The sequence below is a fragment of the Vanacampus margaritifer genome, chromosome 7, assembly GCF_051991255.1.
Source record: "Vanacampus margaritifer isolate UIUO_Vmar chromosome 7, RoL_Vmar_1.0, whole genome shotgun sequence".
NCBI classification, from domain to species: Eukaryota; Metazoa; Chordata; class Actinopteri; order Syngnathiformes; family Syngnathidae; genus Vanacampus; species Vanacampus margaritifer.
Genome location: NC_135438.1, coordinates 9,756,559 through 9,782,157, shown reverse-complemented (window position 1 = coordinate 9,782,157; position 25,599 = coordinate 9,756,559). Strand labels below are relative to the sequence as shown.

The following is a 25,599-nucleotide window of genomic DNA, read 5'->3' as shown; positions in this document are numbered from 1 at the left end:
TGCACTTAAAAAAAAATGAGTATTAACATAATTTAAAACAAGAGTATATAGATATATTGTTCTCTTTTTGATCAAACTGCTGCCTATTCTAAAGTGAGTTCAATGAATAAAAAAATGAATAATAATAATAAAAAAAAACATTTATTATTTTTTTTTAATTTATTTGTTTTAAAAAAAAAAAGGAGAGCAATGATGATGTCAAATCGAATGAACAATACTGAGCTCTAGAAAAAAAAGAAAGAAAAAAAAACAGAAAAAAAAAAAAAGAAGAAAAAAATGAATAAATACTTTGTGGTTATTCAACTTAAGAAAAAAAAACACATCAGAAAACGAACGCAACAAATACAGAACTCTTAATAATGTCACTGGGCTGGATTAAATGAATGAATGGGCTGCATGTGGCCCAAGGTCTATTTTTTATTTTTTATTTATTTTACCCCCCACTGATATTGCAAGCAATCACTCAAGAAAGCACAAGATCCAAATTCTTGACAATGAGGCAGAAGTGCTAACCATAATGAAAAGTTTTTAAAAGTTCCTTCTCAAATGCTCTCTGCGGGTCCCCTACTTCTGCTCTAAAGTGAACAAATGGCTTGCATCAAATAAATGAAACCTTTTCCATCAATATAATCACCATTAAAACGGAACTATTGTGAGGATACGACCATTCAGTGATTCCATAAGGAATCCAAGCCACGAGATATCGATCCATTTTTGACAAGGCAACAAATTCAGCTAGGCACCATGTAAGTCCAGTCTTTCGCTGACAGCAGCATGGATAGATGTAGGTTACAAGCCCATACAAAATGCATGGCTCACGGCCTGGAGTGGCGGCTGTTGCTAATGCGCCACATGTAGCTCCGCGTGTGCAGCAGCAGTGTGACTGACAGATGGATGCCGCCGCCGCCGCTCTTGTACAGGAAGAGCCACTAATGAAGGGTTCACTGAGAATGACGGGGCCCTGAACATGAGCGCCATAGAAAAGGGAGAGATGGATATTTGTATAAACGTAAGAGCACACTTAACTTGAAAAACACTGCAAATTGTGTACATCTCAATATTTACAGTGTTTAATTGGTCTTCACAAATAGTTGGGAAAAATGACAGCTTTTTTAGGTAGTAGGAAAGAAGATGCGAGTGACTAATTAGCGTCTGTTTCGGTGGCCAAACAGCGGACTTACAATTTTTACACATTGACAAGCTTTATATTTTGAAAAGGGTTACAAGCGTGACGCAGTGCGGACCTGCTTATTGCTAAGCACCAAACACACACACAATTACACCCGAAGCTACTAGCTAAAGCAATGGTGGGCGCTGAAGATTAGACAGCTGGATTATATGTAGCGTTCTTTACCTTCAAGATGCTCCAATATCCCACTACTTACTGCCCACAATGAATATGGCATCGTAATTCATAAGAATGTGCAGGTATAGTTTTTTTTATGTTATGGCCAGTGAGTGCATGCTAATGGAAATTTACTATATTTTTTGGGAAGTTGACATTACAAACTGTGGAGAATAATGGAATATTATTGTTGGTACTTGTAATATTGCTAACGCCACCCAATGTCTGCACACAGTTGTGCATTTCCTTTAGAGGAACTTCATACTGCATTCGGCATTTCAAACAACAAGAGGATTTCCCAGGATGCACATACAAACAAATGTAATATGAGTTGTTGCAATAAATATGTAATGTTATGCTGTGGTGATAATTGGAGCAGCAAAACGTGGCAACAAAAATAGATACAGCAGTTGATGCCACAGACATTTGTAGAGTTCACAGTGAAGTTATTGGATTTGCAACAACTAGTAAAAATGACTATAGGGGAAATTTTAAAGTTGCATGAAATCAGTTTTGTGATATTGGTTGACTTGCAAATTGTCTAATTACAAAGCTATTTTTCCAAAAGCTTAATGTATGACTATATTTTGGGTTGGGTCATTGTGTTGTAATGATGATGTTGTCAGTTGCTATGTCCCTAATGAAAATTATGTATTTGTCACGCTTATTTTGCCTAGTCACTGTAGTTGGTATGCAGTTGCTATGTCCCTTATGATGATAATGTTGTCAGTCAGTGTGCAGTTGCTATGGTCATGTATTAGTCACTTCTAGTTTGTCTAGTCACTCTTATTTTGTAGCTGGTATGCAGTTGCTATGTCCCTTATGATGATAATGTTGTCAGTCAGTGTGTAGTTGCTATGGTCATGTATTAGTCACTTCTAGTTTGTCTAGTCACTCTTATTTTGTAGCTGGTATGCAGTTGCTATGTCCCCTTTGATGACGATGATGTTGTCAGTTACTATACAGTTGATGCGGTCCTGTATTGGCCATTCTTATTTTGCAGTTGGTATGCAGTTGCTATGTCTCTTAGGATGATGATGTTATTAGTTACTATGCAGTTGCTATGGTCCTGTATTAGTCATTTTTAGTTTGTCTAGTCACTCTTATTTTGTAGCTGGTATGCAGTTGCTATGTCCCTTATGATGATAATGTTGTCATTCAGTGTGTAGTTGCTATGGGCATGTATTAGTCACTTCTAGTTTGTCTAGTCACTCTTATTTTGTAGCTGGTATGCAGTTGCTATGTCCCCTTTGATGACGATGATGTTGTCAGTTACTATGCAGTTGATGCGGTCCTGTATTGGCCATTCTTATTTTGCAGTTGGCATGCAGTTGCTATGTCTCTTAGGATGATGATGTTATTAGTTACTATGCAGTTGCTATGGTCATGTATTAGTCACTTCTAGTTTGTCTAGTCACTCTTATTTTGTAGCTGGTATGCAGTTGCTATGTCCCTTCTGATGATGGTGATGTTGTCAGTTACTATGCAGTTGATGCAGTCCTGTATTGACCATTCTTATTTTGCAGTTGGTATGCAGTTGCTATGTATCTTAGGATGATGATGTTATTAGTTACTATGCAGTTGCTATGGTCCTGTATTAGTCATTTTTAGTTTGTCTAGTCACTCTTATTTTGTTTTATAGACCTTTATTAATGTTAATTAAGAGAGAGTATTGTACGTGCTGCACTGGCTACATCACATTGATGTAAACTATTAAGTCTACTTGCCACATCTTCTCACTTAGCAACTACTTAGTTACAACTCCACCACCATGCTTGCAGCGAGCACGTTCGATTGCAAGGCCTACATTTCCCCCCCGCTGAGTTGCCACTTTACCCCCCTCAGCCATGTATTCAAAAGTATCTCACGTCAATACTCATCCCTTCTCATCGGCATCTCACTCAGAAGGTCACTTGTTTCTGACTCAGCGAGCACCCGCTTCCATTACAATTAAAAATGAGATGTACTGCCAGCCCCTTGAATGAAAGAAAGAAGTCTTTGTTCAGACACTGTCTCTATAAAAAAAAATTAAGACCTTTGGATTTGAGGCTGGATTTCTTGTTCTGCTTTTGTAATGTCTGCCTTCAAAACCAATCTTTCCCATTCAAATGATGTCTTTTCACACAGTCTTGCAAGCAGGCCGCTTCTGCCTGCTTCACTTTGAAATTTGTCTGGTAGCCTACTTATGCCACATTTCCCAAAATAAAATGGAAAGTACTAAGAAAGAATCAAGCTTAATGTGATGCTTTGAAATATGAGTGACCAAACTTACAAGTTCCTCAAGATATGAGCCGTTGTTTTCGCCGATATTTTGCTGTCAGGTAGAAATATCTACTTTTTATATAGCGTAGCCTTTAGTCCTTAGCCTTAAGACCAATGCTAACACGGGAGTAATTTTTAAGTGTGACGCAAGTATGAAATGACATTTTAACTGCCCCCGGGTAGCTAAGGTGCGCGCATCATAACGAACAGTACATTGTACAGACAAGGCATGGGAGTAAGGACACAGAGAGACTGTATATACAAATACAAAGTATCAACACAGGGTTCATGGAACACAACACAAAGATGCTGAGAGAAAACCTCGACTAATGAACTTTAATGTACTGTAGGAAAACTACATAGCAACTGGCAACTTCATTATAATAAGGGACATAGAAACTGCATGGCAACTGCAAAATAAGAGTGACATACATATCCTCATCATAAGGGACATAAAACAACACAATGGCCCCATGACTCAACTTTGACAAATCATGAAGCACGGAGTAATAAAAATTACATAAAAATAAAATTATAGAACACGTATACAGAAAAGAGGAGGAGGACAAGTCTTCTTCTCCTCCTCCCAAAGAGATCAGAAGGCCTCCCGTTCTGTGAGAGGAGGCACTGCCGAATCAGATTGGTAAGACTCAGTAGAAGTAGTGCCGGTCTCTTTTAGTTTTCCTTTTTTTTTTTCAATTACGCATCAGCAACATTTCAAAGTGTTGCACGTCGAAGTGATGAAGTGAAGTTGCGAGGATGTCTGTGGGAAGAAGTAGTGCGCAGAGACAACATACTCCAAAGGCTGAGTCTCTCCTAATTGGCTTGCTTTCACTTTGTAGCCTTTGTGGTGAGGTGACAATTAAATGTAACTTTGTGAAAAGTGACTCCATAGTGTAGGCGTCTGTTGTCCTTTGTATATCTATAATATTTCGTTTTTATTTTGAACATAAATACAGGTCAAAACAGACAATATTATTTAAAAAATAATAATTCAAGCCGATGAACCTGATACGCACACATTCATGCTAAACTGCATGACAAACAATAACCTATGAAAGAATCTGATAGGACAAAAAAAAACGTCCACTAGAATCACAGGAAGAATTGACGCAGCAGTAATTAATTGGTGTCATTAAGTCACACCATAAATTAAAAAAAAAAAAAAAACAGCCCGGGCTCCGAGGTCGAGATGGAAGTACGCATGACCGTTTGCAGATGTGTTTGGGATCGTTCCCATCATCATTTACACCTCGGGCTTGTTGTGTGACGCCACTAAAATTAGATGCCAATTTACACCACAAAGAGTGAATTATATCTGCCACGGTGTTAAATGCATTACGGACGGCTTTGGGCTGTTTGCATGGTTGACGAATGTTGGAAAAAAAACGGACTGAAAGTAGCAGAAAAGGATCCTATATGAGAGGACTGTGCAAAGCCTCTGTAAATATCCGATGTGGACATTGCAAGTTCGGCGCTAGTCTTTAAACACACACATGCGCATAGGCTCACACACTCGTGTTGGTAACCATGACAATTGAGCTACAGCTCCATTATCATCACCCACATCCTCTTCTTGCATCTTCTATCTGTCTCGCCCCGTTTTTAGTCACTTTGCCAGGGCAGCTTTCCCGACTCTTTGTGGAAGAGAAACTAGGCTACTGGAAACATTGTAATTATTTTAGCAGTGTTTATTTCTCGTTTTTTTTTTTTTTTTTTTTTTTTTTTAACATTCCCTCCCCACTCTGAGAAAAAGGGGAAGATTAGTTTAGTATGCGGTATGACCCCATTCCTCTTCGCCTCGTTTCCTGATCTCCCGTTCCTGTTCGCCTTGCATCTTCTCCCCCTCCTCCTGGAATTATCCTTCACTTCCTATAAAATGGTTGTGTTTTCATCAAGGGTTTTATGTTGGACCCTGTGGGAACAGCTAATCTTGTGGTGCTGCATGTGAGAGAATTGACGGATTAGAGGGCTCTGGTGTATGGGCTCAAGCGTTTCCTCAAACCAGAGAGCTGGTCAAGCGTATGGTCATGTGGCAACATGGCCGCCTGTCTTCATCTTGTAGGCCTCCGTCTTACGTGATTGGCAGTGACAGGATAAAGCCATGATTATCCGTCGCTATCCCACGGATGTTTTTTTTTTCCTGACTCACTACTCCAAGAAAAAACCACTTTGTCTAGGATCTAGATTCGACCCTCAAACCACGATAATAAACATTTTTGAATTTCGACCTCTCTGACAGTGCCGATCAAACTATGTAGCAAATAAAATGTAAATAGTTAAATTTAAAAAATGAAAGTCCTCACAAGTTCTGTTTTTTTTTTAACATATTATTAAATAATCTGAAGTGTTGACAATATCTTAAGAGCAAATTTAAACTGTCTGAGATGTGCCCTGGAACGTCTCCTTGACTCTGCGGGAGCCTTGCGGCATTACGTCAGCTCAAGAGTCATACATTTGAGTAGGCCATAATTAATTAATTCATTAATTAATTAAATCATGACCTGTAATGCTTTATTGCAGAAGGAAATGCATCCAGCCATTAAGGTAAATTTGCATGCAGATTAATTTCCACCTATTACACACTCTGGTCATCTTATATACCAGATAGATAGATTAAAAAAAACAAACAGGTAGATTTTTTTATTTATTTAATTGTATCACTCATGGCTACTAGACCTTCCACACAGAATTCAAAAAGATGATGATGACTATGTTAAACTGCTGGGTCAAGAGTAAACCAAACTGGGTGAGCAAGCTAACATAGCGTTGGGTCCAAAACGGACAAAGCCAGCGCTGGGTTATTTACACCCACTGTATTGGTTTGAGGATTTGACCCAGTTCTTTGGTTCAAGATTTTGATCCAACAAGTAAGAGAAATTATCCATACTGATGAGTTAAAGTTAGTAAAAAAAATTGGTTACCAGCTTTTCGGTGTGATAAAAACAAATACAATTATTCTTAATAAGAACATTTCCTAAGAAGAAGACACAACTTTCCCATGATATGTTTTTAAACCAGATGCCCATTTTCCGTTGATGGGCCGTCCACCCTGACCCAGGATTTTAACAACTGACCCCATGTGTCCAAAGTCAGCAGTGTTACCCACTGAGCTATCCAGCCACCACTCCCATTTTCTAAGAATATTACATTCAATTTACTTCAACTTCAGTACATAACAAAACTACTTCATATCTTCAACCACCCAAATCCAATTTTGAACCCAATCTGCTGGGTCAAGAATAATTACCCCAAACATAGGTAAAAGTAACCCAATCTGCTCCACATCCGCAGCTAACTAAGCGAGTTGCGTAGAAAAACAACCCAGCATTAGTTTAGTGTGTGTAATGCCCTTTGCTATAAAAAACCCGCTGCCGACAGTGTTGACATTACGGTATCACATTCGCTTCGAAGAAGTACACATTTCCATTATTAATCTCCTTAATCCTTTTTTTGACAAAGATGTGACCTCATCCTCTCCCCTAAACCTTCCCGAGGAGGGGAACATCATGGGAAGTGATCTTCTACTAAACAATGCACTGGCAAAAACAAGAGTTTCAGTACAAGGCGCAAATCTTGTCTTCCACTTTGTAGTACTTCCAAAGCCTCTTGTGTCTGTCCGTCTGTCTGTCAACATGGGGCTCCATTATTCATGAAAGATTGTCCCGAGGCTTAGCAACATGCAAACTTCTGGACAATTTGCATATGGGCATTGGACGGATGTGCGAGTGTGCTTTTTGCACATCGACAGCGTGTCGCAGAGCTGTTGACAACTGCAATCAACAGAAGAATGTTACAGACGGGGATGATTGCCACTACCTTACATTCTTTTGAGGACGCAAACTTGGTAAATGCACGCGGGTTCACTTGTCAAAGATGACAGGAAAGCGCCATGACTTTCTGAATAACCTGAATTTAGCATAATAACGGGGCAGACAGGGAAAATGACGGGAGCTATAATCGCGCGAGGTAGATGCATTGTAGCATCGGCGCACCTCATAATTGGAATGGTTTTGTGTATCCGCAGGAGCACGGCCTAGCAGAGCTATGTTGTCTGAGCAGGAGTCAAATAAAAAACGGCAAATAAAATGGGCTTTTTCCTCGTCGTCGCTGTGAGGCCGTGTGAAACTGCATTTATTTTTAAGCCATTCTTATTAAATGCTAACTGGTTTGTCAGAAGCCAATGAATGTCCATGATAACGCTAACAACAAAAACATTTGGATTAGTCAGAAAACACTTGTGTCACAGCCAAAACAAACACTCACTAGCAGAAAGAGTCCAAATCACACTAGTATTTTAAAAGGGGAAGTTAACCCAAACAATTTTCGAAACAATAAGTTCTATGCAGCCCCACTAGTCTAACTACAGCATTTTAGTTAATACTGCGTTAGTGGAATATGAGTTAAGCAGCAAACTCCAACAGTATTTATCAATATCAGAAGATGTGATTGGTCCTTGCCTGAGCCCTGAGCAAATGTGATGTCTTTCTCAGTCGACAGCAAGTGGAAAAATGGCCGCCCCCTGTGATGGATAAAAACGGCTGGATTTTGCTTCATAACTCATATTCCACAAATGTAATATTAATCAGAATGTCATGTTTAGACTACTGAGGTCACATTTATTATTGTCATGAAATGTTTAAGGTTGATTTCCCCTTTAATATGAAGTATTAAATTAACTTAAGTTATATGTATTGACCTAAATTCCAACATGAGTTTGACAATGGCCAGGAAGGAAATTAGGACATTTACTCAGTACAGGCAAGGGGGAGCTAAGATTCGAACCCAAACCTCAGAACTGTGAGGCAGACATGTTAACCACACAACAACGACGTCGCAAAATGGATAAAAAATGTATGGTTTAGTATTTGTATATCCGGAGGCCCTATCCTCCGTTATTTGCTGTTTTAGTGCAGAAACGGTATTTTTTGGGTGCCATCTGGTGTTATTCTGATGTCAAGAAAGCATGTTGAAGTGAGTTGTGGAATTTCATTCATATCATGTGATGTCTTTTTCAGTCGACAGCAAGTGGCAAAATGGCCGCCCCCTGTGATGGATAAAAACGGCTGGATTTTGCTTCATAACTCATATTCCACAAATGTAATATTAATCAGAATGTCATGTTTAGACTAGTGAGGTCACATTTATTATTGTCATGAAATGTTTAAGGTTGATTTCCCCTTTAATATGAAGTATTAAATTAACTTAAGTTATATGTATTGACCTAAATTCCAACATGAGTTTGACAATGGCCAGGAAGGAAATTAGGACATTTACTCAGTACAGGCAAGGGGGAGCTAAGATTCGAACCCAAACCTCAGAACTGTGAGGCAGACATGTTAACCACACAACAACGACGTCGCAAAATGGATAAAAAATGTATGGTTTAGTATTTGTATATCCGGAGGCCCTATCCTCCGTTATTTGCTGTTTTAGTGCAGAAACGGTATTTTTTGGGTGCCATCTGCTGTTATTCTGATGTCAAGAAAGCATGTTGAAGTGAGTTGTGGAATTTCATTCTGACATACGTATTTAGTGGGGATGTCTATTGTTCGCGGGTTTACCTTTCCACTGCAAATTCCAGGACTTTGCTCTATTCTCTAAATTGAAGGAACAGCCGGCGTTTGTTCGATTTCAGACGTTCCACTGCAAACTCAGATTTGCGCCACTGAGCCGAGCCCTCAAGTGGCACTCTTTAACTCCCCACTACGGTTGGCTCAGGCAGAAAACACCGAAGCATCCAAGCACAACGAAGCATTGTTTACGTCCAGCTTGGTCTAGAAGATATGACAGCACAATTTTCATGCATCCGCAGCTCTCGCTAAATAAAACCTGGCATGTCTGGATGATATGGTTTTCTGCCATGATTTTCCACAATCTCTCGCGTCATGGAGATGCATTATGCATGAGGGCTCTTCCCGAGCTTTAGCAGACGGCAACAAATCAACCTAGGAGAACTTTGTCCTGTTATATCTTCATTTTTTTAGCATATTATTTTCATAATGATGTAGCGGTTCCTTGGGTTGACTTTGGGTTCAGTTCCCATTCAGTGGCGGTGTGGATGCAATCGTGAGCGGTCGTCTGTCTCTATATGTGAGGATTTAGCATTGTGTGTATGGGTCACATTCAATACTAATTGAGTAGAAATAATGTCCCCTGCACAAACTCACACTTCTGGAATATCATTCAATCACAGCATCCTATCCTACTTGCTTGTACTTATATAAGTGTGGCACAGCACGAGCGCTTTGCCACATGCATCTGAATCGTGTAATTACCATTTTATCCATGATTGGCCAAAGGTTAATGACGCCATTTGGCAGGCGAACTGAAGCGTGCTACAAGCATAGAAACAACACAAAAGGCAAGACATTATAACAGGGATGTGATTTGACCAAAGTGAAATTATCTGAAAATTTAGCCGGGGGTCTGGGGGCCGCTGGCACCCAGCTAGGTACAGGGCAGTGCCCTGGTGGGGAGACACGGGGGGCTAAGCCCCCCGGAGCTCATGGGTTTTCCGTGTTTTTAAGTACTTTCAATGCACTCACATGACAAAGAAATAGACAAAACAACAGCATAAATTTTCAATGTATATTGAACTATCCCATATAAAATGGCAACATTTTTTAGTTTAGTTTTTATTTTTAACATTTAGTCAACTCAAAATCAGTCACATTCAAAAACATTGGACTGTCTTTGCTTTTAAAAACTATCACTGAGAATATCATCATATCTAACTAATGTGATTACTAAGTTAACACATAAATAACGTTGAAGAGTTCAAATTTCATGAACAAATAATTGTATCATGACCAAATGAAAAGTAACTCATATTAGAGCATACCACAAATGTCTTTGTTATAGCAAAATATGTTATCTGTCGGAGTCATGTGCATACACAATGAACTACTAAAAAAAAAAAAAATCGGATTTTTTTTTTTGGGGGGGAGATAAAAAAAAGCGGAATTCCGCGAATTAGCGGAAAAATCACATCCCTGTATAATAGAGGACACATGATTTTATTGAAGGGCTTGGTCATGCACTGCATTCATAGCTAATTAAGCCCGCCACTGAGCAAACGGTCGTGAATAGCAAACATCAATGCAAAAATGTTTAAAACGACCTATACGGTTGTCCTTCACCACATTGCGGTTCACTTGAGACATTGCAACTCCTCTCAGTTAATCAGTACGACACTAAAATTAGTCATTTTTCTCAGAGAATGAAGACTATATGTATATATGTATGTAAATTAGCATTAGCATTAAGCTAGTGTACTGAAAGGCTAAGATAAACACATGATGTAATTCTTTTTGCAGTTTGCATTTAGTCTGACAGTAAACTTCGATTGGGAATGGCATTAAACAGTTTGAAGCCTCTTTTTTGAAGAATTGTTCAGCCCTTGCCAAAGTGCTGCTTATTGAGAAGTTTACTTCCACTATATAGCACTCATATCTCAAGTGTGCGCACAAAACATCCTAATCTCAACCATATCTAAAAAAAAAATAATAAAATAAATGACAAAAACTGAGTCATTTATCTCCAGGCAACACTATAGGATTTGTGTTGGAAAAGACTGCATAGAGAACAGAGGATTCCCAACCATTAGTGATGATCTCTGATGCCTGCTTTTAAACACACACACACAAACAGAACGAGGGCTCACTGGCAGAGGGAATGTGCGGTGACATCCACCCACACACTCACCTTTACTGATCCATTGAAACTTGCAGCATTATTTCCAAGTAGCCCACAAGTGCCTCTATTTGCCTCTCTGGCCTCACTCTCTATCTACCTCGCAAACCGGCACAAAACTGGCTCTCATTTCAATTCAGTTGCCACGTCAGTGCTGAACAGTGGTCGTCTGTGCCGTTCTTTATTTGACATGCAGAATTAGTTGATCCCATTTTGAAGCGAAATCATCATCACTCATCAAAGCTCTCAGGCCGCTGGCTTGTCTATCGACGCTGTATTATTAAAGACTACATCAGACGGACTGTCATGAAAAACATTGATTACTTTTAATCACTGTGAGAGTTATCCTTTTTCGGAGACGTGCAGGAATGATAGAAAATGGATGGATCAATCGACAGATATGTCTGGATGTGATCCTCTCAACATGCAACAGTGTTCCTGGCAGTTCAATTTATTCAAGTGGTATGATATGGGGGTGACGTTCCCTTTGTGTGAGATGGCTCACCTACATCAACCACAGCACACAAATGATTGACACTAACATCTATCTACATTCACCCTGCACATGGGAGGGCTCGCCAGTGAGTTTCAAAAAGCAATTTTGAAGATGAAGTTGATTGATGTTAGTGGAGGAATACGTCCTTTTGCGGTTTGGACAATAAAAGTCTGAGTCAGATTTGAGAGAGAAGTGAAATCTACTCTTTTTTTCTTCTCTTCCCTTGCCATGTTTGAACACACAGGCTTGTGGGATGGTACTCTTTTTCCTGAAGCAAGAGTGAACACAGATGCTCTTACTTTGAAAAAAAAACAACAAAAAAAACACTTCACACTCCAGGCAAAATCATGCCACTCTCGCTCCCACTCTGAGAACCTCACATAGCATCGCGCCTGCCTGCAGCCGCTCACTAATCGACTGCAAGCTCGGCTAACATAAATACAGAGCTGCCATCTGTGGGTTAAAAATCATTCAGGACATTTCAGGCGAGCCTAAACTGCTATCTTATACGTAAACAAAAGACGGAGTGACAAATATGACAGGAAGGCTTTATGCTTACTGTCAACTCCTATGACAAAGCATTTTGAATCTCATTGTGCTAACTGACTCATCGCAATTAAAGTAACAATCAACTTAAGACAGTGACAAAACTATTGGGACGTGTAGATGGTACTCTTCCAGAAAGAACATGGATGAAATCATGATGATGCTCGAACCCGTCTCAAAATCTCTGTTTATCTCAAAAGGTGTTTTTTTTTTTTTTCTAAGGAGAGCTCAGTATTGTTCATTCGATTTGACATCATCATTGCTCTCCTTTTTTAAAAAAAGGTGTTTTTAAAAGGGGTCGAGGTCAACGCTCCAGTCAAGGTCTCCCACAGCCAATTCTATCAACCATTCTGTTTCGATCCTAACTTGCTATGTGCATTAAAGGGCCTTCCATGAACTGTTCCCACAGAGTTGGAAGCACAGAACTGTCCAAAATGTCAATCAGTAAAAAGAAAATCTTAAATTTAACAGCTTTAGCCAAACTCAGTCTATAAGGACCGGCCTTTTAGACAGACAGTTTGCCAACTTCTCAATGTATTATTTCATCATATGAAATAACGTTGGGGCAGGGTTTCTAACGTCTCTCTTCTAAGCATAACTGAATTCCCAATTGTGGGACAAAAGTAGGTGAAAATAGTGGTCGGTCTGCCTCACAGACCAGAGGTTCTGGGTTCGAATCTCAATTTCTGGGGACTCTGGCTTCATTCCACATTCTAAAACATGCATGTGAGGTTAATAGCTCTAAATTGCTCATCGGTATGAATGTGAGTGTGTGTATTTATTTGTCTATGTGCCTTGCAGTTGACTGGCGACCATTCAGGGGTGTATCACAAAGTCAGCTGGGATAGGTTCCAGTCTACAAGTGATCCTAATGAGAACAAATGGTATAGAAAATTGATCAATGAGACAAACTTAAAACTATTTATTAAGAGTGACCCAACAACACTTATGCTCATAGAACTTTGATCGCAATGGGTTACTTTACACATTGCAGCACTGGTAAAATGAGTTGGTTCACTCGTGCATGAGAGTGTGAGCATGTTTGTGTGTGTGTGTGTGTGTGTGTAATGTTCTGTTATGTCGCACAGAGGCAACCGTGTCGTAACGCCGCCACTTTACTGTAGGACATCAAAGAGACAACAAGCCCAGGGGGACACAAGGCAGACATGGAGACACAGCTTTGATGAGGATGTGCAGATGTTTCATTATTAATAATATGCTTGCGTGTAGCCAGGAACGTGTAACTACACTTTGGATTTACTTTTTGTTGAGTATTGATTAAAAGTGTATGTTTTGGAGTTGTTCATTGCTTGCAATACAGACAACTTTACAACTTGTAAACTCAAAATAAGTTAATGAAATGACAATCGCATCTCAATAGAGCTCTACATCAAAGTGTGCTTTGCTCTCCATGTGGGCTTTGAAAATGTGTTTTATTTGAACCAAATAGTGTTCAAAAACACAAACTTTTCTTGAATATTGCAAACAGTTCACTCTTAGAGTAACAACTTGTCAATACTGACATTTTGACATCCAACTAAATGATTTATAACAGTCTTGCCACACATTTCACTTGGAAAGACTGAGAACTGTCGCAATCAAATGCGGAGCTTATAGAACTGTTTTCACTATATCGGCTGCTAAAACGGTACCTAGTGACAAACAAGGATTTGAATCTTCCTCCCCCACAATACTTGAACTTCATTCACATCAAAGGTTAGCCAACACAAATGCAACTTAGATAGAATTACCTGTTCCATTCCTAGCATTATAGTATGGCGTTAGCAAGCTAAATATGCCAACACATTCTTCACTTGACTGAGTGCCACAATAAACATAGCTAGCCAGTGACTAGCGCCACTCATGGTAGCATGGAAAGCCCCGTGACAATTATATTCCGGGAAATAATACCAGTCACCGGCATCTTTAAGTGGTTAGATTTCCACAGCTCAAGCATGTAAGGATGTATAAGCAGAAGAAAAATGCAAATAAGGCGGGACTTCCGACTTCCTGGTTTTCACACTTCAGCTTTGTTTCCGTTTCCTGTTTGCGGCGTGTGGGCCACGTCCCATTTCTTGCGCTTCTGCCTTTGTGCCCCTCGGTTGAGCGTTCCTGTTGACGTGTGCGAGTGTGTAGTGTGTCTGTCTCAGATGTCCAAAGAATTTCAGAGAGTTGGGACGCCCCGGTTGGGGGGCGCAGGGGCGAGTGTCGGAACGCGGCCATCAGTGGCAGGAAACCACGCTGATGTGTGGAATCCGGAAGTCGGAAGTCCGTGGAATCTACCCCATAGCTAGATTTTTAACGATTTGGAACTGTCATTAAATATACTTGGCAAGTTTTTTAAATCAAATTTAGCAGTGTTGTTAACGAGACCCCTTTTTGTGTTTTGTCAAATTTACATGACATGCTGTATTTATAATCACTTTACAGGGATTTTAAATGTAGCCTGTAACACAACGCATTTCAGTTATGTGGTGTCTTAGTCTGAACACGAGTTGGCAATATATAAATGAAATGATAACATACAATTGATAAGATACAAAAAAATAAAGGAGATGAAGACGATTGGAGAGTCTCGTGGATATAAACAAATATTATTTATACAACTATTTTATATGTTTTCTTCTTTTCTTTGTTTTCCCACTCCCTGTGGTTTGATAGGATTCTCAATTGGAAGGCACTATTGACCGACTTTTTGTGAACTTTGAAGGACTTTGATTCAGATTTTTTGTTGTTGGGTCCGTGCATTTGATTGCCATATAATGAAAAGAAGCACTGAGAGAAAATGCAAACAGCTAAGTGAACTTCCAATGCTAGTTGCTATTTAGTCACCGACCTGGCTGGCTAAATGAATGGATGGATACTTGCGTGGCAGTTTATGCCTGAGTCATGTAGTCCAACCTGCATAACTTCTGCTTAATATTGTGCAACAATTAATAAAAGTTAGAATCTGTATTCAAACATTCCCTGCATATTTAATGGGTTTAAGATGGTGAACCAATTACTACAAATATAATAATTGATCATGGTTAAAGTTCTGGTTTGAGTTTGAAACTCGGCTCCGCCCAACTATGACCCAAATGAGAATAATAGATGGATAAGTGATCTCCCCAAAAAATTCTGCTTTGAAATCCAGACAAATCCAGTGTCACGATACAAGTTAGAATTTGCAGATTTCCCTGTATTTATTATCAAGTTTTCAGCAAACCACTGTAAAAAAAACAAACAGAACAAATAAATTCATGTTTTATTCTCCTCTTTGAACAGACTTGAACAGATACTCTGCACACTGTGGCTGCGGAGGACAAATTTAGTGCCGGTTGCCATGGTTATGACACGGAGCGCATGCACACACAAACAGAGAAGCGAGACCACGAGGACGCACACCTACACACATCGCTCCCCTTTCAAACCGCAAGCGCCATGTGCACGAGGAGAACCGCGGATTGGTGTGTGCGTGTCACACATTTTGAACACCTGTGGAAGCGCCGCATCTTTACTGATGGATCCTGACTCACCGTCACAGTAGGGATGGCCGTGACCAGGGAGTAGACGAGAACGGGAGGCGCCTTGCTGTAGTCCTCTGGTCCTGGGTACGGTTTGGAGTACGCTTTGTCGAAGCAGAAGAAGCCCTGGATGTGCACGGGGAAGGTGTCCGTGTACTCAAAGTAGTATGCCAGCAACACGGTCCCTGCCATGATGACCAGCTGGAAATAAAACATATTGGTCCCAGCTTTAGGGCTTGGATGCGCTCAAAAAGTGAAACATACACCTTAAAAAATCCTTCACCGCGCAAAAATGATGGATTCCTCCGTGATGTGTCAAATGAATCAAGAGTGCATGGAGAGATAGCGAGGGAAGAGGAGGAGGGGGGAGGGCGGGAGTTAGCGAGGAAGTCGGTGGGAGACAGATCAGGGGAAATGCGTATCGACGAGCAGTGATAAGAGCCGCGGAGCAAAAGATAGCTGCCTTCAGCGGCGTGAGCGGGCAGAGAAACACATTAATGAGGAGAGGAAAAAGACTTTTTGGAAGAGGAGGAGGACAGGAGAGGAAGAGGGGGATGAGGCACAGATGGAATGAATTAGAGCAGAGCGGTTAAGAGAAGACGAAGCAGGACGCGGACGAAAAAGCATCTTGGAGGCAAGAGCGAAGGGTCGGCAAGATTACACGCTTGCATGACCTTTTTGCGTAAGCCAACTTAGAACGGCGCACTTGTATCCTGCTTTTAGAAAACACCAGCCACACATTATGCAAAAGCATGTGTCGTCAAGCATGAAATATGACCTTTTTAGTAAAGAGTCACAAAGCATAAAATCAAGACTGACATAAGTGAATGCAGAACATAGAAAACTCGCAATTCTGCACAAGCGAGACTGATGAGCTGAATATTCATTCGCACTCCAATTATTATCAGAACACTAATTCCTATACACAGACTCCCGCGCAACTGTTCTAATTTTTGTTAGATTTGTCTGCCTTAAGAAAAAAAGTTCATAATCTGCAAAACAAGTGCTCGCAACAAAAGCAATAACTTAGAAAGGTGACATTATAGCATATAAAATATTCAGTGGCATTTCCATTCATTTCAATATGGATATATGATTTGTCATATGGGCGTTTTGTCTCGTATCTCAAGGCATCACTTTTATATCTTTAAAATGACCGTCATGTCAACAGATCTAGTGGAAGTGGCGAATTAATCGTAGCTATCAAGGCAAACATGTATTTGATGCTGCACACCACTTCTCTTTAATGTTTGATGTTGCAAATTAAGAATACATTATCATAATAAACAGGCAACATAATTGGCATTTAAGTTAATATAGGAAACATGTTTGTGCTGATTTTGGACTTATTTATTCATTCAGAGCGATTCCAAGCCTCCATCAAAGCTTCCACCTCATTCATTATGGAGATGAAGGGACCTGCAACACTTAACACCCACTCAGCCTGAATATGGAAGTGCCATGGTGACCTGATTCCCTCCTTACTGTGTATATTTTAACCGATCTACATGAATAAAGTCATACAATTACTTTGTTGACATTAAGTGTATAGCTGCCTTTCTGGAAGGACTTTTCAATGTATTGCTAAGTTTAACGTAGGTTAAGCGCTTAAGAATCAATTTTTAACTTTTTTTGTTATAACAATCATCATTCATTCATCAATATGCCTAGTTGGAAAAATATATATATATAAAAATACAGTGGAACCTCAAGTTACAAACTTAATTGGTGGGTAACCTGAAATGTTAATAAATCGAGGTATTGTTTCCCATTGAAATGAATGGAAATGTAATTAATCAGTTCCAGCTCCAATACTAAGTTATACTTGCCTTTCTTTAATGTATAAATATAATGCAATATAGAAACAAGGGAAAACACATCTTTATAAAGAAATAAAACGTAATAATAAAGCACAGCAAAAAAAGGGTTTGAAAAAGAGCCTTTTGCTATCATAACAACATGGGGAAATTCTGATTCAAGAGTTTTTTTCTGTTTCTTTTCTAATTCATTGTTTGATTTTGGTATAACAATACAGTTCCAATAAATATTCATAAAGTGGGTTGTCACATTGTCATTTAAAAGATTCATTTGCTACAAATTTATTTTGACAATATTTATATATATTTTTTTTTTTTATTGCCTCACTCATACTTGTGAATGCTTTTTCATTTCAGTCTAATTAAAAGCAACACAAGAGAGATAAGCAAGATTAGCAGACTACCTTGCTTTGCATGTCTCTCAGAGGCCTGTTTCAAGAACATGAGAAGAAGAGCACAAATTTTCCACTCATCTATGACAAGCACTTCCTAACACTTTAACCGGTTAACCACGGTTAAGCAGTTTCCCTTTCCTTAGGAGCTATTCTGACTGTCAAGCGCTTTATCCACTTGTATGGCAAAAGTCCATGTTGATGTGGGACCTACTTCGGCATTGCTTCTGACATGTGACTGGCTGAATGTATGTATGTATGTATGTGGAACCAAAGTGCTCCTTAGTGTGAAGTGAACGGAGCAATTTGAAGAAAAAAAAAAAAAGGGGGGAAGACCACTGAACACATCATAACTTGGAATACATCGTCATTGTCTGTTCAAAAACATTCCTACTGGAGCAGGAACATTAACACTAGCGCTAAGCCAGCATGAGAGGCGTTCACCAAAGCAGGAAAACCACGTTTGCCATGGCAACGTCAAGAACGCTATCCTCCCTTCATCGTCCAAGCAAGTGTACCATAGACATGATTTGAAGTCATTAAAATACTATAATACGATGGTAAATGGCTGCTTTAAAACGTGTAATCACGAAGGATGCGAGCACCCACACGCTTCTCTGAACACGCTGGCAAATCCTACAAACACCCCCGGCTTCTCGTTTATATATAGGCCAACAATATCAAGCAGCTCTTTCCACGGGCCTTTTCCCATGTTTGTCGCCTTCGACGTGAGTTGTGTATGTGTGTGTGTGTGTGTCGACTGCGTGGGATTGTGTGTGTGTGTGTGTATGTTTGCGGTGCGAGTACGTCTGTGGGCATGTGGGTGCATTCCTGCGTCTGAGGAGGAACTCATTCGTCCTCGCTGAACTACAGAAGGCGCGAGGGAGGGATGGCGAGAGAGAAAGGTCTAGGATGGTAGGAGGATGAGTGAGAGGAAGATTTGCATTGTTTAATCAGGACGAGCTTCCCAAGGGAGGTTTAGCATCTGGTATTACATTTCATAAGCATAATAGCTGACAGATCTAATTGACTATAACTGTCAAGCCAACAGTTTACACCATTTCACCTCCACTTGCGCAAATAACCGTCTCCCGGTATGCAGGCTCATCTGAATATTCATAAAGGTCATGCTGATGGTTTCTAATTTACGTCGAGTCACTTAGGAGTCACATTTGCATAAAAGTCATTCTTAAAGCAGTAAGAAGACAAGGCAACTGCTGACAAAGTCCGGCCAGGTCGAAGAGGGTCAAGATGGGCTGTCAGAATTCTCTGCGGAGTTTATTAGTTCAATCTGGTCTCCAAAATGGTGTAACCTTAAAGTCAAGGGAAATGGCAAATGTCTTCACACAAAACACCTGCTTACAGTTGGCTGTCGTCTCAAATGCCGTTTAAATACCATTCAAGTTTAATGCCAGGAATTTGACCCAAAATCCTCCTTTTAAGTCACGCAAATTGCTGGATTCATGCAAGACCTCAGGTCAGCACACTGTAGATGTAAGATTCCATTCACTGTTGCAGCCAAACTATTTGCTAATTTATGAAGAACCCAACACACTGTCTGGCATTTAAAAAAAAATCTGATATGATTCAGACATATGCCAACGTAGAGGAACAGGTAGGCATATTCCACGCAACACAGTACATCTGCCCAAACTGGCAGAAAACAGATCCCCCAAAACCTAAAGCAAAAGCATTAAATATCATGTAAATACTCGTTGAGATTATTTAGAGGGCCACTTACTATTAAATGAGGAAAACCTTTTCCGACAGAAGTGAGTGGCGTGACACTATAGTTACATGAGATTAACTGAAGGCTATAATTAGAAGAGCCAGTCATGGCCAATTATTCGGTTAAAGCTGCCAAACGCAGAAAATGGAATTTTGAATCGCAACTGCCACCTGTGGCTGAAAAATTGAACGGCACACACCCGTCACAACGTCACATTTTTTGGTGAAATTTATTTATGTAAATAAATACATTTATTTATGTAATTTAGTCTGACTTACTATTATTATTTACTTTGGTGTTTGATGTTTTTGGTGGCTTTAAATGATCGGTGCCGTATTAGCCAAACCATATGAAATACTTGTGTTTTTTAGATTTTGCAGTTGAAAAAAAAAAGTCATATTCTCCACAACTCACCCAATGGCTGCTGAATGCTGATACCTCAGTTTTTAAGCTTTTTTTTTTTTATTTGACTGATAGAACACTATCAGGTTCAATGAGTATCAAGAGCCAAAATGAAAGTAGTTCAGGAGATCATCTCGAAAGATGAAAGAACTCAAGATCGTCTTCGTCATATCAAAGACTTAACTCCATTTTCATCTGAGGAGGCTCAACAGTTTGATATCAACGTTGTGATAAATCAGACATGTCCAAATCATTTAACAAAATCTAAAAATGTGCGCAGCACAAGTGCACTTCACAATATAAGGGATTTTTTTTTATTTTAAGAGAAATAGCCAAGAATAAAGGCAACAAACAAACTCCAGCTTGTGTACGATATCTACATTCAATAGCAGACTTTTTTTTTTTGGTGGAGTAAATTTGTCTCCCCTGGTATTTTAGTTAATATGTAATACACAATTAAGAGGTTAATTCAATTCAAAGAGGTTTTTGATGTCATTTCATTGCAAAACCAGAACACTCCTAGAAAAACAGACAAGTCCAAGATAACTATAAAATTACACTGAAGTGATAAGTACAGTATTACTATTTGTAAAATAATAAAAGGTGAGAGTACTAGTACTAGTACTAGAACTAGAACAAACTTACTAACACTTAATCCTGTAACGAAATGACTGTAGAATTTGCAAGAAATAACTGGCAAAAAAGTTGCCAGCTCATTCTTGTAAAATCTCATTTAAGTATTGTGAAAATCTATTACCGTATATTACTGTCTATATACATATATATATATTTTTTACAAATATTTACTGTATATAAATTACAGTTACTTACTGTATTTACTTATTTTAAGAAAACAACAATTCACTGTAATCTACAATATATTCTCTCTTTCTCCCTTGTATTCTAATTTACAGGAAGTCAGCCAATCGCAGGGCAAACAGAGACGAACAACCATCCACGCTCACAATCACCCCTAGGGCCAATTCAGAGCGCTCAATTAACCGGCCATGCATGTCTTTGGAACGTGGGAGAAGACCGCAGCACCTGGAGAAAACCCACGCAAACACGGAGAGAACAGGCAAACTCCACCCCGGAAAGCCGAAGCCCGGACTCGATCTTACACCCTGGATACATTATTCATGCACTCACACGTTCACACTGTGGACGTGGTAAGCTACTTAAGTAGCCACAGCTGCCCTGGGGCAGGCTGACGGAAGCGTGGCTGCCAGTATGCGCCTACGGCCCCTCCCGCCACCAGCAAACATTCGCACCTTCTATACACCAGTGTGAGTAGCACTGGAGGCATTGTGTGTGAAGTGCCTTGCCCAAGGACACAACGACACTTGACTTGGGGAGAGCGGGGATCGAACAGACGACCTTATGGTTACTGAACGACCCTCTCTACACCCTGAGCCACGGTCGCCACAATACCCACAATGCACTTTGTTTTACCCATAATACATTGCTGTATACAGTTAAATACTGTAAAATTAAAAAACAAGATAATGCTGTATTTTTTTTACTGTATATTTTACTGAAATTTGTTACAGGGTGTGCTTGGTGGTTTCTGCAATTAATCCTTATTTTTGACAAGTTTTACGTAGTAGTTGTTTGGTTTTTGTAGGATTAAGAAATGCACTATCGAACAATCCTGTGTTGGTGTGGCTCTATTTTTGTCCAAATGATGCTCGACAAGCTTTTGCATTTGAACTCTTCAACCGTACACAATCAGTGGAATAAATTACGTGTATTTGGAAAGGGGAAAAAAAGTACAGAACTAGAGCAAATTATCCAAATGTGTCAGCTTTAAGGTAACTTCAGTCAGCTGGTTTTGTTGGATGACCCTCCTATGACTGGCCTAGTAAATCAAAAGGATTTATCTACCAAGCAATTAAGCCTTAATGAACACACCTCTCAACTTCAAAAGCAGCAAAAAGCAAAGGAATCAAAGTGACGGTTGCGACAGGAAAAAAAAAAAGGAGGCAAATCCCTCTTTAAAAGTCGTTAACTGCACAAGTGTATAATAAAATACGGCAATAATAGCATGCTATGGGACTGATGTGATGTCTCTTGAGGACAAAACACTGCGAGATGTACAAGGCTGCGCGTCTTCTCCCTGGAGCCAGATGGCAAAGGAGGGTGAGGAGACGTATGTGGGTGCTGGTGTTAAGCGGACAGCACCCTGCTGGGAAAAAAAAAGAAAAAAGAAAAGCACCACACAGCTCGGAATGAGCTGAATGAAGAACCTGACAGGGTTTGGAATGAGTTCATTATGCATCCATCCATTATCTGTAGCGCTTAGCAGAGCCGACTGGGAAAGATGCACAATAATGTATTGTATTGCAACGTACACGCCATATTTGTCACTTTCCTGTTTTTATCATGGCCAGCAAACTCTACAGTGAGATTTTAGTTTTCAGCTTTGATAAAGTATTTTCCTGGTGTGAGATGATTTTCCAATGACGGTCGAGACGGGTTTGAATACCTGATGAGCAACGACTGTTTCAGGCAGCTCTTAAACCTGCAACATGATTTCAAGACCGAGCTTTCACAGGAAGAAAAGCTCGAAATCAGCAGAATGGAAGATTGCATGACAGCCACTCTAGACTGATTTTTTACATCATCTCTTATTTGCAGATGGATGATAATAATGCATGTGGAGCACATCTTAGTGGTTAGCGCGCCTCCTAGTGTCCCCATGCTGCATCGCAATACAATGCACAAAGTGAGAAGAAAATAGATGAGCAGATGGCAAGAGGGGAAGAAGCTTAAAGAGGTGACTGGGAACAGAGCAGTTTGGAGGAAGATGAAGTGTAGGAAATGGGAACAAGGCAGAAAGTGGGAACAAGGCTGAAGAAGACGATCACAGCATTTTGTTTATGTGTCTAACCACTGTTTATCTGCAGCTCTCCGCACCACTATTTTGCATGTCCACCATTTTTCCTTGTTGTGTTTTATGCTCATCAATCATTTACCTGTGCTGAGAATTTCAAACAAAATACTGCACAGACTAACGCTTGCATTGTTGTAAAATTGTACAGTTAAAATGTAATATTTCATTCAATTATCACAAAGTAGAATCTAATGTGAGATTGGTCTATTGTGTAATGTCATTAGTGTTTGTATGGGGAATGTGTACCCCCTTGTGGATGATTTTTCATCAAGAAAGTCCAGAAGCAAAGACTTTTATATAATTTAACAATCTAATTCTTAACATAAAATAAACCGCAAGCACCCTGAGAAACAAAGCCTAAATTATTTTAAAAAATTCCATTTGTTTTTTCTTGAAATTTAGGAATGCAATATCTGTTTTGTTTTTTTTAATTCTTCGTTTCCTTCATGCTCATTTATTTTTGTTGCTGTTGCTGTAACTGTGTTATTCTTTGTTTAGAATTAAAAGAATGTTAAAGGAAAACACAATTGTATTTTTTATTGTTTTATTGGTTGGGGTCGCGTTTGAAGCTAAAGGTTGATTCATATAGTACCATTCACGCTAGGTAGAAGCGCCACTGCATATAAATAATTAATATCGAATGAATTTGTTCCAAGGTGAACGTTTAATGTAACATTTTACATTTAGATGAGTCACATTTAAGACCTTATGCATTCCACCTAGTATTCTTAAATAGAATAGAAGAATACAAAGACGTTAATCACTTTTACGTGATAACATGATAAGACTACTGCTTCTGGTAGATCTAGTCTTGACACTAAGTCAATAAGTAGATGATTTTGCAGCATATATTATGTTTGTTTTTATTATTACGGTCAACTTAGCTATGTTGTACTGACCAGACAGGATATATGCATATTGATTTCCTATGTCACAAAACATTCCATTTCTGGTTGTTATTACGTTACCTATTTTTTGTTTTTGTCATCACTAGTATACCATCCAGTGGTGGTATCACAAAAAAAAGAGAGCCAATAGCTAACAAAGGGAATCTTTCTGCTGCACACTGAAATGTCACAAGATTAGCTGAAGTGATGAAATATGGCATGCACGACAGCCATTTAACTCATTCACTCCCAGCCATTTTCACTGAAGCAACCCCCTTCACTCCCGGCTGGTTTACTGGATTTTGACTGATTTTGCAAGGCTCACAGAATATTGTAATCTATCGCTATAAAAACATGGAACCTACCAAAAGAAAGATTAGAGTATTTTCTTAAATCAGGTAAAAATAGTACATTTCTATCTGTTTTGCAGCAATTAGCATTAGAATATAGCTAAGTTTCATCATTATTCACAAATCTATTCAGAACTGTGAGTAAATGAGCTTTTTTTCAACATGGCCCCTGGTTGATCTCTTATACTCTGCTGCCACCTGCTGGACGTTTGTGTAATAACTACAATTTCTTCAACTGTTCTTTGCAGTTGAGAGGCTGCATCAAAGCCTTCTGTATGCTCTAGCATTAAAAACGTATATATATGTCTTTGGGACACTTAAAACTTAGAACATATTTATTAGTTTTGGGGAGCAAATGAGTTAAGATGTTTTTCACGCAACTTGACTAAAACCCTCCCAGCCATTTTCACTGAAGCAGCCCCCTTCGCTCCTGGCTGTTTTACTGGATTTTGACTGATTTTGCAAGGCCCACAGAATATTGTGTTGCTATAAAAACATGGAACCTACCAAAAGAAAGATTATAGTCTCTGCCTTCTGTTTGCTCTAGCATAAAAAAAAAACAAAAAAACGTATAAATACGTCTTTGGGACACCTAAAACATTTAAAATACAGCATATTCATACGTTTTTGGGAGCAAATGAGTTAAGAGGCACATTTTTCCCTACGCACTTATACTTAATAATTCATTAATCAAATTAACAGGACAGAATTGAAGTGAAAATATATCCATCTATAGGCTACTGTTGGTCCTAATTAGGGTACACCTTGGACTGGTCGCCATTCAATCGCAGGGCAAGAACATAGAACAAACCAAATGAACAACCCGGAAATAACTCACAATGCAATCATGAGTTCACCTTGTTCAAAGCATACAGCACAGATATTAATTTCTTAATCTGATGTACAGTATTCAAGTAGCCTAATAACAAATTAATTTCACAGCATATACTATAAATAGGTCACTGTGGCACAGCCTATAACTTGCATTCCATCTTCAACGGTGATAAGGCGCTACATATGATCTGGCTCCCCCTCCCATCGATCTAAAGCGGTAACAGGTGGGAAGCTGGCAGCTAACAAGTGTTTCCACTATCCTCTCGACAACCAAGAAATCCCACAGCAGCAGAATGTCAGGCAGGTGCTATTCATGGGAATAATGAGGGGATGAGCGCTGACTGTATCTTTGTGCACGTGGAGGGTTTTCATATTATCTTCCATGTGAATGTGCATATTGAAAGGGGAGCATAAAGATTGTGAGAAATGTTTAATTAAATGAGCA

General features: G+C 39.4%; 1 protein-coding gene across 4 annotated transcripts in view; it reads right to left on the bottom strand.

The window, feature by feature from the left end:
- plppr2b (phospholipid phosphatase related 2b) overlaps window positions 1–25,599 on the bottom strand; it is a 54,981-nt gene that overhangs the window by 6,318 nt on the left and 23,064 nt on the right. For 3 of the 4 annotated variants that reach the window (XM_077571625.1, XM_077571626.1, XM_077571624.1), the window contains exon 5: window positions 15,863–16,051. In XM_077571625.1, the coding sequence (XP_077427751.1) occupies window positions 15,863–16,051 (189 nt within the window). Of the gene's footprint in view, window positions 1–15,862; window positions 16,396–25,599 lie in introns of those variants that run through there. The other variant, XM_077571627.1, reaches the window with a different exon arrangement.